This window comes from Geotrypetes seraphini, chromosome 5 (assembly GCF_902459505.1).
Source record: "Geotrypetes seraphini chromosome 5, aGeoSer1.1, whole genome shotgun sequence".
Lineage (NCBI taxonomy): Eukaryota > Metazoa > Chordata > Amphibia > Gymnophiona > Dermophiidae > Geotrypetes > Geotrypetes seraphini.
Window position 1 is genome coordinate 155,968,046 of NC_047088.1, and position 18,371 is coordinate 155,986,416.

Genomic DNA, 18,371 nt, shown 5'->3' on the forward strand with positions numbered 1-18,371 from the left:
AAACTCAGTGGCTCCACTCATCCAACTCTTCTCAAAAGCATGGTCTACCTCCCACAGAACCCTTAACAGGATACTACTGAACCTCGCTTCAACAAAGAATCTCCAGTACAAGCAAATCTTTCACTCCATGCTCACCTTCCTTGAAGTGAAAACCTGGAATAACCTCACTGAAATGACCAGAACAGAACCCAACTACACCACATTCTGGAAAAAACTGAAAACCAGCCTCTTTGATACTTAAACTTCTCAGATCTTCCCTTGCCCCATGTTTCCCCTTTTCTCCTTCCATTTTCTCTTCACTCCCCTCTCTTCTCTTTATAAGTTGCCTTGAGCCTGCTTAGGTATATGCGACGCAGAAAAAGAAGATTAGATTAGATGACCCTTTGGAAACCCAACTGTAACATACACATATCATCTAAATAACCTTCTAATATGTGAAATACTGTCTTCTTCAGTTGGACACTGAATAGAAAGAGCCAAAGAGGCTGGTGTAAGTGCTTGTGCATAAGTACTGGCAGTAAGGCGCTTAAAGGACATTAGTCTATAATATCGCACTTAATAGCTTACCAAGCCTCTATGCCCCTCCAGGTTCACACCCCTATTGAAGTTGTGTGCCATAGAAATTATGCATTTGATTTATAGAATAGGGGTGTAAGGGCTAGATTCACTAACAAGCAACTCAATCGCTGCTGGCCGATTCTCTGGCTGATTTTCCAACAGCGATTGATTCACTATTAAGTTTGCATGCAAATGATTTGCATGGAGATGCAAATCATTTGCAAGCAAACCCACCGACTCAGTCACTCAGTGAGTAATTGAGACATGTGCAGAGCCCTAACAGTAGTGACAGGGGAAGCAGCCTCCTATCACTGTTGTCAGGGCTTCTGCCAGGGATTTGGGGTTTTTTTTCTTTTTATTTTTTAATGGCACAGATATTTTACATGTATTATCCACACAAAATATCTGTCCCATAAAAAAAATGTTTTAATCCCCCACCGCCGGCCCTCCTCCAACAATCCCCAACAAATGCGCGCCCCCGACAAATGCAGTGACCCACAAATAGCAGGAGGGATGCCCACTCCCTCCTGCCATGAAGAAAATGGCCCACTCCCTCCTGCCACCAGGGGCCCCCCTCCCCGCCCTACCCCATGCCCTGTAACTCGTACCTTAACGTTGGGAGCATGAGGTACTCAAAGCACCTCCTGCTCCTCCTTTCTTCTGACAACACTGGGCCTTAGGCCCCTCCCCGGTGCATCATGTGATGCACGGGGAGGGGCCTAAGGCACTGATTGGTTCAGACACCTCGGGCTCTTCCCTTGAGAGGAGCCTGAGGTATTTGAGCCAATCAGAGAATTCCTTAGGCACAAATTCTGTACACATCCAAACATATATATTATATTAATTTTATTTGATATACCACCTTATCAGAGAAACCACTCTTCTGATCTCATTCATCAGAAATACACAGACACAAATGCATGAACTCTTCCTCTTCAAGCACACACATGCACATTCACACACTGATCACTGCCAGCTGAACAGATCACTTATGTAACAAATATATTTATCTCATTGCCATAAGACCTAAGATTGTCTCCCCTGTGTGTATTCTCTTTCAGGTTAGGGAGATAAACATGTACAAAGGAATTAGCCTAACACACTACAGACAAGAATTTGATGCAACAAATTTGTGCAGATGCTGGAATGAATGTCTGAAGAAGTCTTCTTATCACAGCAGAAGAGCCCGCATTGAGGAATACAACAAGCTAAACTGCTGGAAGAAGAAAGGAATTGCCATTATTCCTCTCAAATTCAGTGTGGGATTTGTTGAAAAAGTTTATCATCAGGTCAGCATTTTGTACTTCCTAAAAGTCAGGTTGCTGGTAATAATTAATAATAATGGAGTGTGGGGGGCCCAATTCTTTAACTGATCAACAAGTGTTTGGTGCTTAATAGGGTTTCCAGACATCCAGATTTCCCCAGACATGTCCTCCTTTTGAGGATATATCCAGGGGGTCCAGACAGCTTTTCGAAACCCAGAACTTTGTCCTGGTTTTGAAAAGCTTCCAACAAATTTCCGTCGGACGGGAGGGCATCCGCGCATGCGCGGATGCCCTCCTGCCCGACAAGAGCATGCAGCAGGGGGCAGGGCTAGGGCAGGATTGAGGTGGTACTGGGGCATAACAGGGTAGTGATGGGTGGAACTGGCTGGACCTGGGGGCGGGTCTAGGGGTCCAGATTTTAGAAAATCTAGTAACCCCAGTGCTGGAGAATTTGCTCATGCTGGTGAAGATTTAAATAGGTATGGGGAGGGGGGAAGGGAGGGGGTGAGCATGGCATGGGGGGAGTGGAGAGGTGCCAATGCCCACATCAAGATGGCGCCTGGGGCAGTCCTCCCTTCCTGGCCTCCCTTACTACACCACTGGGTGCACCGCAGGTAAAAAAAGATTTATTGTATGGCAATTCAAACTGTAAGGCTTACTGCGGCTGTATGCAGAGATGGCAGAGGAAGGGGTGTGTATATCCACAATGCACTGTGCAAGATTCTTTACCATTTTTAAAAAGGCAGGGGGTAAGGACTTTTCAGATGCACTGTTACCACAGTGCCTCTCGGCAGACATACCACCGAGCCATGCTCTTTTGACCTACGGTAATTTCCAAATTGTTGTGGGCCAAAATCAACAGTAAGCAACTGTCTTACTAATTTTGGCCTTAGGCCTTAGTAAAAGGGCCCCTTAGAGTAAACATAGAAACATAGAAGATGACGGCAGAAAAGGGCTATAGCCCATCAAGTCTGCCCACCCTACTGACCTATCCTCTTAAGTCTATACCTAGCGACCGATATTCCAGTTCGACCCTCATAGGGATCCCCACATAGGTATCCCATTTATTCTTAAAGTCCAGCACGCTGCTGGCTTCGATCACCTGCGCTGGAAGCTCATTCCAACGGTCAACCACTCTTTCTGTGAAGAAATACTTCCTGATGTCGCCATGAAATTTCCCGCCTCTGAGTTTGAGCGGATGCCCTCTAGTGGCAGAGGGTCCCCTGAGAAAGAAGATATCATCTTCCACCTCGATACGTCCTGTGATGTATTTAAATGTCTCAATCATGTCTCCCCTCTCCCTACGTTCTTCTAGAGTGTAGAGCTGTAGTTTGTTTAGTCTCTCCTCGTACGAGAGACCTTTGAGCCCCGAGATCCTCCTGGTGGCCATCCGTTGAACCAACTCGATTCTAAGCACATCTTTACGGTAATGTGGCCTCCAGAATTGTACGCAGTATTCCAGATGAGGTCTCACCATAGTTCTGTACAATGGCATTATGACTTCAGGCTTCTTGCTGACAAAGCTTCTACTGATACATCCCATCATCTGCCTTGCTTTAGATGAAGCCTTCTCCACTTGATTGGCAGTTTTCATGTCTGCACTGATGATTACTCCTAGGTCTCGTTCCGCCGAAGTACTAGTTAAAGTTTCTCCATTCAAGGTGTAATTTCTGCATGGATTACCGCTACCGAGGTGCATAACCTTACATTTCCCAGCGTTGAAGCCCAGTTGCCAGGTCGAGGACCATCTTTCCAATGTAAGCAGGTCCTGTGCCATACTATCCTGTAAATTACATTCACTTACTATATTGCATAGTTTAGCATCGTCGGCAAATAATGCTATTTTACCCTGAAGCCCCTGAGTCAGATCCCCTATGAATATTTTGAAATGGAGTGGGCCCAGGACTGAACCCTGCGGTACTCCGCTGGTCACCTCCGATGTTTTAGAGAGGGTACCGTTAACCATTACCCGTTGAAGTCTTCCACTTAGCCAATCATTGACCCAAGTAGTTAGTGTTTCTCCTAACCCCATCGATTTCATTTTGCTCAACAGCCTGCGGTGTGGGACGCTATCAAATGCTTTACTGAAATCCAGGTACACGATGTCCATAGACTCTCCCAAGTCTAGCTTCCTTGTCACCCAGTCAAAGAACAGATTGGATTGGCAGGACCTACCCTTGGTGAATCCATGTTGATTGGGATCCCGTAGATTCCCCTCATACAGGATCGTGTCTAATTTGCGTTTAATTAAAGTTTCCATGAGTTTACACACTATTGATGTGAGACTCACCGGTCTGTAATTCGCAGTCTCTGCCCTGCAACCCTTTTTGTGCAGAGGAATGACGTTGGCTGTTTTCCAGTCCGAGGGTACTCTCCCCGTGCTTAGGGAGAGATTGAAGAGTGCGGCTAGCGGTATCGCCAGGACATCGCACAACTCTTTGAGCACTCTTGGGTGCAGATTGTCTGGTCCCATGGCTTTATTTACCTTTAGTCCTGACAGTTCGCTGTAAACTTCACCTGGTGTAAACTCAAAATTTTGAAACGGGTCATCCGCACTTGACTTAGCCTCTAACTGAGGACAGTGTCCTGATGCCTCGCAAGTGAAGACCGAGCAGAAGTATTTGTTTAGTAGTTCTGCTTTATCTGAATCTGCTTCCACGTTATTCCCATCCGGTTTGCTAAGGCGTACTATCCCGTCTGTGTTCTTTTTCCTATCACTAATATACCTGAAGAAGGATTTGTCCCCCTTCTTAATGTTCTTTGCTAGAGTTTCTTCCACACGAAGTTTGGCCTCCCTAGTTGCTATTTTGACCGCTGTAGGTCTGGTCCTATATTCCATGATAGCTTCTCTTGTTTCCGTCCACTTGTAGGAAAGAAATGCTTTTTTCTTCTCCTTAACAAGGTGCGAGATCTCTGCGGTGAACCATTGGGGTTTATTGTTTCTTTGTCGTTTATTTACTGATTTTATGAAGCGGCTAGTTGCTTCATGTATGGTTGATTTCAGTGTTAACCATTTAGCTTCTACTTCGTCGGTCTCCACTTGGTCCTGCAGCGTCCAATGGACGAAATCTCCCATGCGTGCGAAGTCTGTGCCGTGGAAATTGAGTGCCTTTGTTTTCGTGTTTGATCTAGGGAAGCCTTCAAGAACTTTCAGTCAATATAACTAGTAGCTCAGTTCAGTTCCAACTGCCTAAGTGGTAACAAATCTGCACTGTTTTAGATGTCATCCAGAGGCTGCAAACATCCAACAGAATCATTTTGCTATGTATGCGAACAATTTATCAAGACAAGAGGGAAAAACTAGTCCATAGAAGCATCTGCTAAGATGTGCGACACTTACAAGGCATAATTCAGCATGCCTGTTGGGGATCAAGATAAACCTTGGGCACCTCACTTCACATGCGAGCACTGCCCAAAAACTCTGGAAGGTAAGACAATTTTGTTTCTCATTAGGATTGCAGAATTTTCTTTTTTTTTTAATACTCTTTATTCATTTTCAAAATTACATTAAGTGTTATGAACTATTCCTTCACATTAACAATAAATACATCACTTATAAACAATCATTGATACATTTCATAAATTCTTATCCCCTCCCCAAACCCAACCCTCCTTCCCACATAATCCATTATCATATAAAACATTAAAGAATTTTCTGCTATACAATGTTTTAGAATTTTTATTTTAAAAAAATTTTTTTAATTTTAAAATTTTCACTGTTATTTGAAAATATTACTTAATCAACAAAAAGATCCCCCTATTCAAAGCATAAGGTGTGGATTGGGGAGGAAAAGGATCTCAAAACCTGCTTGGTAATATGGAATAAACCTTGGCCAAGTCTGACAAGGTTCCACGTTTCATTCATTGATCCTGAAAAACCTCCCCTTCCCTATTTTCTAATTTTTATTCTTCACTAGCTGATGCCCCGGCATTGCACGGGTATTTAATTATAGCAATAACACTGTAAATGGATTCAAATAAAGATACTTTATAGTGGTGAATGAAAATATTTTTTTACAGCTTTATAAAAAGTACAATAATCAAATTATAATGTGAAATATTTGACAAAATGAATACAATACAACTAACACAAAACTTGATTATAAACAACATTTTTAGTTTCACCTCCAGGAGCAAGAACAAATACATTCTTGGGTGAACCCACCCTTCCCACGTGTGCAGGTGGGCCGCGAGACCCCCAGAACATATCACCCCAGTTAGTGAGGGATCTGCATACCAAGTTTCGTTCAAATCGGTCCCACAGCTTCTTACATTTTTTCCATTGACTTGAATGGGTGAAATCTGATTTTCTGTTTGTAGCTCCGCCCACGTGTGCAGGTGGGCCGCGAGACCCCCAGAACATATCACCCCAGGTAGTGAGGGATCTGCATACCAATTTACGTTCAAATCGGTCCCACAGCTTTTTACATTTTTTCCATTGACTTGAATGGGTGAAATCTGATTTTCTGTTTGTAGCTCCGCCCACGTGTGCAGGTGGGCCACGAGACCCCCAGAACATATCACCCCAGGTAGTGAGGGATCTGCATACCAAGTTTCGTTCAAATCGGTCCCACAGCTTTTTACATTTTTTCCATTGACTTGAATGGGTGAAATCTGATTTTCTGTTTGTACCTCCGCCCACGTGTGCAGGTGGGCCGCGAGACCCCCAGAACATATCACCCCAGGTAGTGAGGGATCTGCATACCAATTTACGTTCAAAGCGGTCCCACAGCTTTTTACATGTTTTCCATTGACTTGAATGGGTGAAATCTGATTTTCTATTTGTAGCTCCGCCCACGTGTGCAGGTGGGTCACGAGACCCCCAGAACATATCACCCCAGGTAGTGAGGGATCTGCATACCAAGTTTCGTTCAAATCGGTCCCACAGCTTTTTACATTTTTTCCATTGACTTGAATGGGTGAAATCTGATTTTCTATTTGTAGCTCCGCCCACGTGTGCAGGTGGGTCGCGAGACCCCCAGAACATATCACCCCCGGTAGTGAGGGATCTGCATACCAATTTTCGTTCAAATCGGTCCCACAGCTTTTTACATTTTTTCCATTGACTTGAATGGGTGAAATCTGATTTTCTGTTTGTAGCTCCGCCCACGTGTGCAGGTGGGCCGCGAGACCCCCAAAACATATCACCCCAGGTAGTGAGGGATCTGCATACCAAGTTTCGTTCAAATCGGTCCCACAGCTTTTTACATTTTTTCCATTGACTTGAATGGGTGAAATCAGATTTTCTGTTTGTAGCTCCGCCCACATGTGCAGGTGGGCCGCGAGACCCCCAGAATATATCACCCCAGGTAGTGAGGGATCTGCATACCAAGTTTCGTTCAAATCGGTCCCACAGCTTCTTATATTTTTTCCATTGACTTGAATGGGTGAAATCTGATTTTCTGTTTGTAGCTCCGCCCATGTGTGCAGGTGGGCCGCGAGACCCCCAGAACATATCACCCCAGGTAGTGAGGGATCTGCATACCAAGTTTCGTTCAAATCGGTCCCACAGCTTTTTACATTTTTCCCATTGACTTGAATGGGTAAAATCAGATTTTCTGTTTGTAGCTCCGCCCACGTGTGCAGATGGGCCGTGAGACCCCCAGAACATATTACCCCAGGTAGTGAGGGATCTGCATACCAATTTTCGTTCAAATCGGTCCCACAGCTTTTTACATTTTTCCCATTGACTTGAATGGGTGAAATCAGATTTTCTGTTTGTAGCTCCGCCCACGTGTGCAGGTGGGCCGCGAGACCCCCAGAACATATCATCCCAGGTAGTGAGGGATCTGCATACCAAGTTTCGTTCAAATCGGTCAAGCCGTTTTTGCGTGATCGCGGCACATACACACACACATACACACATACCTCCGATTTTATATATATAGATATTCATTTATCTTTTTTATTCTTAAAAAATTTTCTTGATTATATTCTTTTTTAAAACGTAGATATACAAGCTAATCTTCTCAGATTATTTATCATCAATATTGCAAGCAGCCCAAGTTGAGGATGGTCTGGGATAGTTTAGATGAGCTGGAATGAGCTTTGATGGAGCCTCCAGTAGATGGAACCTATGTACAGTACCAGGCAGAGCTATGGGTTTCTGGCTCAGAAATATCTAATAAAAAGAACAATTTAAATTAAATCATTAAATTATAGAGAATGTATGTTAGGGCAGACTGGATGTACCATTCGGGTCTTTATCTGCCATCATTTACTATGTTACTATGGTATTACAATGAAATCATTAATATTATCATTGCTGGGTGATTCTCCAAGCAAAGCACAGGGTTTTAATGGTCCAAAATTACTGACTGGTCCGATGGTGCCTGTACTATTGAAAGCATGTCTCAGGTGCATGTATCTGGCTGTGGCTCATGATAAAAATTCAAAAAACACACACTAATAACATAAATTAATGGGCAAAAAATTTCAAAAGCACGCATCTAGCGCGTGAATTAGAGGTGCTTATTGAGTGCATGTATTAAAGGTGCATCATATGTGTGCGCTTGACCCTTCCCTCCCTTCTCCTCCATCCAGTAGTACTGGCACATCTATGACTGACATGACGATGTAGCATTTGCTGGTACTGCCAATAACAGGTACCCATATTGTGCTACAATAAGGCACATGTGCACACTTACGCCTCTTCTCACGGACTATTCTGCGCATTTGCCAGTCGCTACCACCGGGCAACTGCTCACATGGAAATTAGGTGACCCTCCACAAACCTCATTTGCCTGCGAGGTTCTTTGAGAATCGCTCATCTTTTCTACAGTGACCCGTTGGATTTTGCCACTGATATTAGGGAATGTCGCTGTCTGTCTCTTGAAGTCCTTCCTCAGTTCCTCTGAGGAAAATCTGATGTGGCTCAGTGGTTAATGCAGCTTGCTCCATCTTTACCAGGTGGTGGGTTCAAATCTGCAGGAAATTCAAATACACATGGTACTTGGTCTTTTTGAGTGGAGGAGTAGCCTAGTGATAACAGCAGCTGCCTCAGCACCCTGAGGTTGTGAGTTCAGTTCCCACTGCAGCTCCTTGTGACTCTGAGCAAGTCACTTAACACTTCATTGCTCCAGGTACAAAATAAGTACCTGTCTAAAATATATAAACCACTTTGATTGTATAACCACACAGAAAAAGCAGCGCATCATCAAGTCCCATCCCCTTCCTCTTCTGGACTGAGAAGAAATCAGCCCTGTCCCATTTATGTGCTTGCTCTTCCTTGATTATTCACACTGCAATTAGTGTGCCAGTAGGGCCCTTTTGAACTTTTCCTTTTAATCCACTCATGCCAGCCATAATAATCAACAGAAGAGTACAGCGCATGTAGTCTAAAGGTATGGATTAGCATATGGAATGTTATGTATGCTCATATCTACTTTCTGATTAGCCAAGGCGGCAAGCTGGAATTTACATAATGTAAAATAGAAGTGTCTGTGTTCTGATCAAATCCTGTTACTTGGTTCTAGGCTGGAGCATTGGTTCATGTCTACAAGGATGGCTCCGTATTGGTGTACCACAGTGGTGTCGAAATGGGCCAAGGTTTGAACACCAAAATTATACAGGTATTTGCAACAACATAAGCATGGTTCACAAATACATTATACATAAAACTATTTTTCTAAAAATCCAACTGCAAACATTTGATGATAGTAGTAATAAGTAACAAGTAATATTGTTGTTAGGTGCCATTGACTTGTGGTATATCAAGCTTTGTCAGAATGTAATGGGGGTAATTTTGGTTTTCTGTGTATAAAGCCAGTTTATACACATCAATACATACAGAAACAATGCAGTGTCTATTTATTTATTTAATCAGTAGTAGCTCAAGGTGAGTTATTTCCCTAACCCCAGAGTGCTCACAGTCTAACCCCCTTTCCCCCTTTTTACAAAGCCATGTTAGGCTTTTTTATTGCCGGCAGTATTAGCTCCAACGCTCATAGAATTCCTGAGCGTCAGAGCTAACACTGCCATGGCTAGCGATAAAACAGCCTAACATGGCTTTGTAAAAAGGGGGGGAGGGGATAAGCTTGTACATTACACAATGGAAGGTTAAGTGACTTGCCCAAGATCAAAGGGAGCAGAACTATGATTTAAACTGGGCTTCTCTGGTGCCCAGCACTTCTCCCCTCCTTATACACATGCCATGTGTAGGCGTTCCCAGGGAAATAGTTAGGACAGAGCAAGGGTTGAGTTGCAATATATTTGCATTTTTTATAAAAACAAGAGAGTACAATCGTATATTTGTGTAGAACAGTGGTTTTCATTACTTTTTAAATCAGAGCCACTTGGAATTCAAATTAGCTGAAGGGAAGCCACCAGATATATTTATCATGCAGAGCTACAACACTGTTGGCCAGAGTGTGGCAATGACATCCATCACTCCCAGCCCTCCGTCAAACTTTTAATTTAAGGCATCATCAAGAAGGTGGGTGTTTTCAAATGCATTCCCTTCTATTGAGAATTGCCTTAGCCTTCACGTATGTTGCTCTTCCTTCCACCCACTCCCCCATTTGTAACCTAAGCTTGGATAGAGAAGCAGAGAGTACTGGGAAAAAGCAGAATAACAACAGGGGCCACCTCAGAGGCCATTTTCGATAGGAAGTCTTTCTTTATCTACAAAGTCTATTCCCTTCATTATCTTGAACGTTTCAATCATGTCCCCTCTCAGTCTCCTCTTTTCAAGGGGGAAGAGGCCCAGTTTCTCTAATCTCTCGCTGTACGACAACTCCTCCAGCCCCTTAACCATTTTAGTCACTATTCTCTGGACCCTTTCGAGTAATACCGTGTCCTTCTTCAAGTACGGTGACCAGTGCTGGATGCAGTATTCCAGGTGGGGTCGCACCATGGCCCGGTACAGCGGCATGATAACCTTCTCCCCTCTGTTCGTGATCCCCTTCTTAATCATTCCAAGCATTCTGTTCGCCCTTTTCGCCACCACTGCACATTGCGCGGAAGGCTTCATCGACTTGTTGACCAGTACTCCCAAGTCTCTTTCCTGGGGGTCTCTCCGAGTACTACACCGGACATCCTGTATTTGTATTCAAGATAAGTTCAAACCCCGCGCTGCTCCTTGTGACCCTGAGCAAGTCACTCAGTCCTCCATGGCCCCAGGTACGTTAGATAGATTGTGAGCCCACCGGGACAGATAGGGAAAATCCTTGAGTACCTGATTGTAAAAACTGCTTAGATAATCTTGATAGGCGGTATATAAACACCTAATAAACTTGAAACTTGAGATCTCTAAAGCGCTTTCTTTTTAAAGATGCCTTTGAATCCTAAACTCATCCACTCTTCCTTTACTTCCACTCATTAATCCTCTCTCTCTTTTAAACATGTCCTTCCCCTCCCACTCATGTTACCCTTATTTGTTTCTTTCCTTTTTTGCGCTCATGTCTTTTGTCTTGTTTTTATACCATTACTTGTTTCCCCTTATTTTATTGTAAATCGCTTAAATTCTACGTAAAGCGATCAAACAAATTTTTAATAAACTTGAAAATCTTACATGTTTTTTAGAGAAGGATACAGTCTCTTGAGAACAACAATGTGCTGAAAACATGCTGCATGAACATCCATTTTACAAACTGAAATAGTGTATCTTTGTGGCAGCATAGGAACATCAGTCTTATAAAATGGCCACACAGATGTCCTTGTAGAGCACAAGAGTAGCTGATGGGCTGAGAATTAAGGGATCCAGGTTCAAATCCTACTTCAGCTATTTGTGATTTTCTTTTTTTTAATCGTGAGTCCTCCAGGAACATAAAAATGCCTACTGTACCTGAATGTGCTACTATTTGGGCTTTTAAATATAAAGAAGACAGATCTTTTTAATTAGAATCCCACCCACTACTGTAATAATTCAGACAAAACAGGGTTAACGGAAATGTAATTATCATTTCATATGATTATAATATTTGGCTCAGATATACCTTCAAACTTTTTCCTTAGGGCTCCTTTTATCAAGCAGCGCTAGTGAGGTTAACGTATGCGACTTTTCATCACGCGCTAACCCCCACGCTGGCCTATAACTACCGCCTGTTCAAGAGGAGGTGGTAGTGGCTAGCGCAGCCGGCGGTTTAACGTGCGCTATTACGCGCTTTAAACCGCTAGCGTGGCTTGATAAAAGAAGCCCTTAATTAATTCAAATTTTTCATTTTTTCTCTCCTTTTCATCACAAACCCAGTTAAACAACCCTCAAGTGGTCAAATAGGAGGAAGGTATATCATACAGTATTGACAGTTTTCAGTGCATAGGACCTCACATAACATACGTTATCCCAAGTCCAATTCCTCCATCCCTTCCCTTATCTCATTAATATTTTTGGTATTTTTATATATTATTATTGGTGTGTGTCTCTTTCATAAAAACCATTAAGATATCTTTACTGATATGTATCTCTTGCTCAAAAGTACTTAATAGTATTTAATTTTAGTAGTGAAACTATTTCATCAATGTAAATACTATCATTTTCCTTCCTTACAAATCAGCAACACTTAGGGCCTCTTCTACTAAACCACGCTAGCGGTTTTAGCGCAGGGAGCCGCGCTGAATGACCTGCGCCGCTCCCGACACTCATAAGAACTCTATGAGCGTCAGGAGCAGCGTGGGCCATTAAGCACGGCTCCCTGCGCTAAAACCACTAGCGCGGTTTAGTAGAAGAAGGGGTTAGCTTAAATAGCGACTTGCTAGTCCAGCACTGGTTTCAAGGCTTAAACTACTCTATTTGGGGTTTTGCCAGGTACTAATAGCTACCGTGAGGACAAGCTACTGGGCTAGATGGACCATTGGTCTGACCCAGGAAGGCTTTTCTTATGTTCTTATGTTCACTAACCTTCAGGCTTGCAACAGGACAGTAGGTATTTTTCTGTCCCTGGGGGAAAGGCTTATAATTTAAAAAAAAAATTAAATTGGGATTTGAACCTAATTCCCTTGTCTCTTGGTCAGCTGCATTAACTCTTAGACTACTCCTTGGCTCTACATGCAGCCTTATTAAGAATGTCCATAGTTGGGCTCCCGAGCTGTAACCCCTGTGTAGCTCTTTTTTACCAGGAGGTGGAGCTTCATGGTTGCACTGTTGGGCAGCGGCAGTTGATTTCTAAGGCCCTTTTGCTGGCTAAGAAAGCCATTTTGACTTTTTGGCGAGAGCCGCATGCTCCCTCTTTCTCTCGATGGCAGGGGTCTCTTTATGACTTAGCTCTCTTGGAAAGACGGGCTGCGGGCACTCGGGATGAACGAAGGTGGTCTCGATTTCAGGATGTATGGGAGGAATATTGGCTGTCCCTTCCCCATCGCGAGAGGAGTCTACTATTGAACTATTAGCATCTAATGGGGTCTTCTGTCCTCTTCTGTACTCTCACTCTTCAGACTCATTCTTACTTGGATTCTCTTATGGGGTTCATTTCTCTTTCTCTTTATTTTTTCCTCTTCTTCTTCCCTTTTTGACCTAGTTTTCCTCCCCATTTTGTCTATTTTTTGTCTATTTTGTGTATTTCGTATATATATTTCACAGGTCGGGAGTAGGGGTGGGTGGGGGGGGTTGAGGGGTGGTTTGGATCCGGTTTTCTACGGTGTATTCTAATGTATGTTATAGTATTGGGGTGTTACGATATGTCCTGGGGGGGTTTTCCGAGGGTTGTACATGGAAAATTGTATTGAGCACCTCTTGTTTCTGAGACATCTGATCTTGGTTGTGTTTATGACCTTTGCTCTCTGTATGCTCGGTAGGGCGGTTTTTTCTGGATTGATGGATGTCCCTTTACTCTGTTATGTTATGTGTGTACTGGTTTGCTCAATAAAGAAATATTATATTAAAAAAAAAAAAAAGAATGTCCATAGTAACTGAAGCTGTTAGAGTCTGGTATCCCTTGCTGATTTCATATTCAGGGGAGAGGGAGGGAGACAACCACCACTGGGGAATTAAGGAGGTGGCCTAACTTAATCCCTCCAGTGGGCAGCTCCTTAATCAAAGCACCTTTCTGAAAACTGGACATGACAAGTACCAGGTCTAAATAACAATATCCATCTGTTTAGACATGGATGTCCCTTCACATTCTGTGACCAGAGTTGAACATCCATATTTTGGGCCCTCACTAGGCCTGCCCAAAACATACCCAGACCAAGCCATCTTGCCATGTGAACATACTGCAGTGTTAAGACATCCATAACCTGCCTTTGTAAAACTGAGATTTGGATGTCCATGCAATATGGACATCTAAATGACAGTTTTTCTGACATCCAAAACAAGAATAGAGCTTCTGAAATAATCCTCATGGGCTCCTACAGAATGTTACCTTTATAAAACAGGCTTAAAGTAGGCACCTTTTGGGATTTCCCACATACAGTAGGTAGCATGTTATAAAATCAGAGACTGATGAGTTGAATTGCTTCAAATATATGCTGTTATATATGCAACAATAAAGATACAGCATTCTATATTATCTGCAAAAACAAACTCCAATTAATGTTGCCTTTTCCTCCATGAAAACTTGGCAGGTTACAAGCCGGGAACTGAAGATACCAATGTCGAATGTTTATATCTGTGAAACCAGTACAACAGCGGTCCCGAACATGAACCCTTCCGCAGGGTCTATAGGCACAGACGTCAATGGATTAGCAGTGCAGGTTGGGTGCTTATCACCTCCTTATGGTTCCTGTTTCTTCAAGCATATAAGATCTGTCTTTGACTACTGGGACTTAGCAGGCCAGCTCATGAATATTGGCTTAGCCAGCTATGTGTTGGCTGGCCAAATGTAAGCCCGAAATTCAATGTGGGTCACCAGATATGGCGCCGGCACTGAATTTCTGGTTTTGCCACCGACCACAGGAAATAGCCAGATATCTCCCATAGCCTGAATATTGGGTGGGTTCTGTACAAGTGATTTCAGCTTACTTTGTTGACTTGATGCTTCCATGCTGCTGTTTGCCAGAACCCTTGACCTGTTACCTTTATCCCCATATTTCAGTCACATCCTCTCCCCGATATACCCAAACCCTGCTGGCCCCATTGGAGTGGAAAGTCCTACACCTAACTGCATAGGCTGAGCCATGGGACCACCTCACTAACAGTATTTCTATTGTATTACTCTCCCCAGCGTGCTTGTCAAGCTCTGATGCAACGCCTTGAGCCCATCATTAAGCAGAACCCAGGAGGAACCTGGACAGAATGGGTAAGAGTCACATTATATCTATGGTATGTGGAGTAAAAAAATCAACTTCTCCAAAGTGTTGCCCTTTCACTTAAGAAGTGTGCATCAAAGCACAAAATGAGGAAATAATAAGCATCACTTAGCATTAATGATGTGCTTTCCATGGATGTGATTATTCTGTAACTTAGTTTTTCATTGCCAGCTGACATCTCTGAGCTTTACAGAAATTTTATGAAAGAGAATTTTCAATGGACACCTACAAAATCTTGGAAAGTTCTAGAAATCTATCCTAGTGTGTGCATACACCCTTTCTCTACTCACAGCACTACTTTAGTTAAAACTTTTTTTCTTTTTTAATTATTCACAATAACGCCATTTTCATAGAGAAAACGCTCATGAAGAAGTAATAGGCCCAGATTCAAGTAGAACTACAGCATGCCAGTTGTATTCAATGTCGGTCCTCAATCCAGTTGGGTTTTCAGGATTTCCCCAATGAATATGTATGAAAAGTATTTGTATACAATGGAGGCAGTACATGGGGGGGGGGTGTTCTCCATTATATAGCAGACCTTGCCAGGCCCAATGCATCCCAAATGCACTGGGTGGGCCAGGTCCTTGTCATTTTGAAGATGGCACCTCAGGACAGAGCAAGTGGGCATTGCTCTTGCCCCATCACGAGGTACCAGGTTAGATGGGTGAGGACAGGATAGGAGAATGCCACTAGACACCAAGGATTTCTTGTTTTTAAATTCTGGGCAGGCAGGCTGCTAATAGACACTAGGGAAACAGTTTGGGAGGGAGAGGGCTGACCATGTTTGGGGGGGCATGGGAATTTTTTTTTATATATCAGGGTAGTGGGCTGGGAGGGAAAGGGATCAGATGATTTTAGGGTTGGGATGGGATAGGCAAATTTCTGCAGCATGCTTGCCTTTTTTACTTTAATATTACCCTTCCTTTCAGTGCCTAAGCAGTCACTGTTCAGGCACTGAAAGGAAAGGTGGCATTTATAAATGAACTGCCCATTACTACCGTGGCAGTAATTTGTTTGCCCATTAATTACTGTATGCAGCTCCACTGTGAGATTTGCTGCATCTGCCCCCATGTTACAATACTGTTCCCTTGCACATTGCAAAAGAAATCAGAGGATGTTACACACAGTGTGTCTCTGCTATCCCTACTCATTTCTACTCACTTGTCAGTTGATGGGTAAAACAGGGAATGCTTTGATTCAATGGTGTAATGGGGGTAAGCGGTGACTGGGGCAGCAGCACCCCTCTGCTGTCCTCTTCCCTGCCACGCACGCCCCTTCCCCGTACTTTTTTTTTTATCTTGCTGCTCGCGTTGGCTTCAGCACTCTCTCGGATGACACTTCCTAGGCACGGGTCCCAGAAGTGACATCAGAGAGAGCACCGAAGCCGACACAAGCAGCAAGCTCGTGCCTGCTCATGCTGAAGTTAAAAAAAGGCACGGGGGGAGGGGAAGGGACGCATGAACGTGCGCACGGCAGGGGGAGGTAGAGGAAGGGAGAGCAGGAGAAGTGCCAGTGCCCCAAGGAAGACCACGCCCGAGGCATCCCCCACACCCACCTTACTACACCATTGCTTTGATTTTTTTGCATTTAATTCTGTTTTACAGGCAGGAGCAGCTTTTCTGCAAAGGATCAGCCTTTCAGCTACTGGATTCTATAGGTATGTAAATAAATAAAAGTGAAATCTAGGGCCACAAAGCTGGACTTCAGTTGAATGTACAAAAACAGAGTGGAATTGTCCTAATCAGAATGATGCGCACAAATAAAGTGTCCTTCAACTCATCTGATGGTTCAAATGCCTTTATTCTTCCAAAAACTCATTAATTCATCCAATGACCCATTGATTCAACATGCACATGTTTTGGCCAAACCGGCCTGCCTCAGGAGTCTTAAAGAGTCTTCAGCAGGTGTGTCAAATGATGTAATACATGAATATGTATACACACCAATAGCGACTACTCAGGGAACAGGACACACAGTTGCACACAATGCCAAACGCACTTCAGCTGAAAAAAAAGACTGAAGACTCTTTAAGACTCCTGAGGCAGGCCAGTTTGGCCGAAACGTGCATATCAAGTCATTATGCATGTGCGTGTGCATGTCTCTCCCGCTGCACTAAAACCTAACCGCAGCTCCTCCCCTCCCCTCAGCAGCAGGAGAGATGCCCACTCTCTCCTGCTGGCAAGTAAAAAAACCCCGCCACCCCCTGCATTCCCCTGCCATCCCCTCCCCCCCTTACCTCAAAGATGAAGAGCGGGAAGGACACGGACCTGCTCCTGCCAGCTGCCTGCATCGAGTAAGGAAATTCCTCTACCCGGTGCACTTTCATAATCCATCGCTAAACTGCTTACAGACTAAACTGCCGGAAAACAGTTTAGAAAACAGTTTAGCAACGGCGTTAAAGTTTTGAGAATCTGAGCCTCTGTCCTTGAAGAACCCCAAGCCAGTCTAGTTTTCAAGCTATCCATACTGAATAGGCATGAGATGCAGTATATTTGCATACAATGAATGCTAAAATCGCATGCCTAGTCATTGTTGATAGTTTATTCGATTTTTGATTAAACGCTTTTTTGTTTCTTCAAAGCGTTGTACAGAATATAAAATAACATTACAGCAAAAAAGAAAATATAACATTTAGAACAAACTTTCTATAATCGACATAACTGACGACAAAACGTACTAGGTAATTATGGGCAGGCATGCAATAAACACAAATGGTAAAGGGGGTAAGAAATACAATTGGTAAAGTAAATGTAAGGAACATTTAAGGTAAACACAAAAGGAATTAGGGGAATGGGTATGAATTAAAAACAAATATTATTTATTTATTTATTTATTCTCTAAAATGAGCCTCTTTTTTTTATTTTTTTTTTCAGTTAAAAGCGTCGTTAAAAAGGAAACATTTTAAGTTGCTTTTAAATTTTTTAAAGTTTTTTTCCATTTTTAAATATAGTGGAAGAGCGTTCCAGATTGTAGGGGCTGTAACTGAAAAAATTGAGGTACGGCGTGTGCCAATATTTTTTAGGGAAGGAATGTTGAGGTTAAATTGAGATATGGACCTTAGGGATCTTGGTGGGTCATATGGAATCAGCAATCTGTCTATGAAGGCTGGGGCATTTGACTGCAGAGTTCCGAATATTAAAAGGGCAATTTTATATGTTATTTGATATCTTGAAAACCAGACAGACTTGGAGTTCCCCAAGGACAGAGTTGAGAAACCCTCTGGGCTTGTCTTAGAAAATGGAAGCCCCACCCCCCGCCCCACCCCACCCCACCCCACAATTACGGCAGACAAGTATCTTCTACTCTTTGATGATCCTAACAGTAACCTTTAGAAAAAGGGGAAGAATGAATGAATGTTAGTTCATT

General features: G+C 43.2%; 1 protein-coding gene across 1 annotated transcript in view; it reads left to right on the plus strand.

The window, feature by feature from the left end:
- The window catches only part of LOC117361317 (aldehyde oxidase 1-like), a 174,901-nt gene that overhangs the window by 129,957 nt on the left and 26,573 nt on the right, over positions 1 to 18,371 (plus strand). Inside the window, exons 26-30 of the mRNA XM_033946482.1 lie at positions 1,620 to 1,847; positions 9,299 to 9,394; positions 14,322 to 14,450; positions 14,921 to 14,995; positions 16,610 to 16,662. Coding sequence (XP_033802373.1) covers positions 1,620 to 1,847; positions 9,299 to 9,394; positions 14,322 to 14,450; positions 14,921 to 14,995; positions 16,610 to 16,662 — 581 coding nt within the window. The remainder of the gene's footprint in view (positions 1 to 1,619; positions 1,848 to 9,298; positions 9,395 to 14,321; positions 14,451 to 14,920; positions 14,996 to 16,609; positions 16,663 to 18,371) is intronic.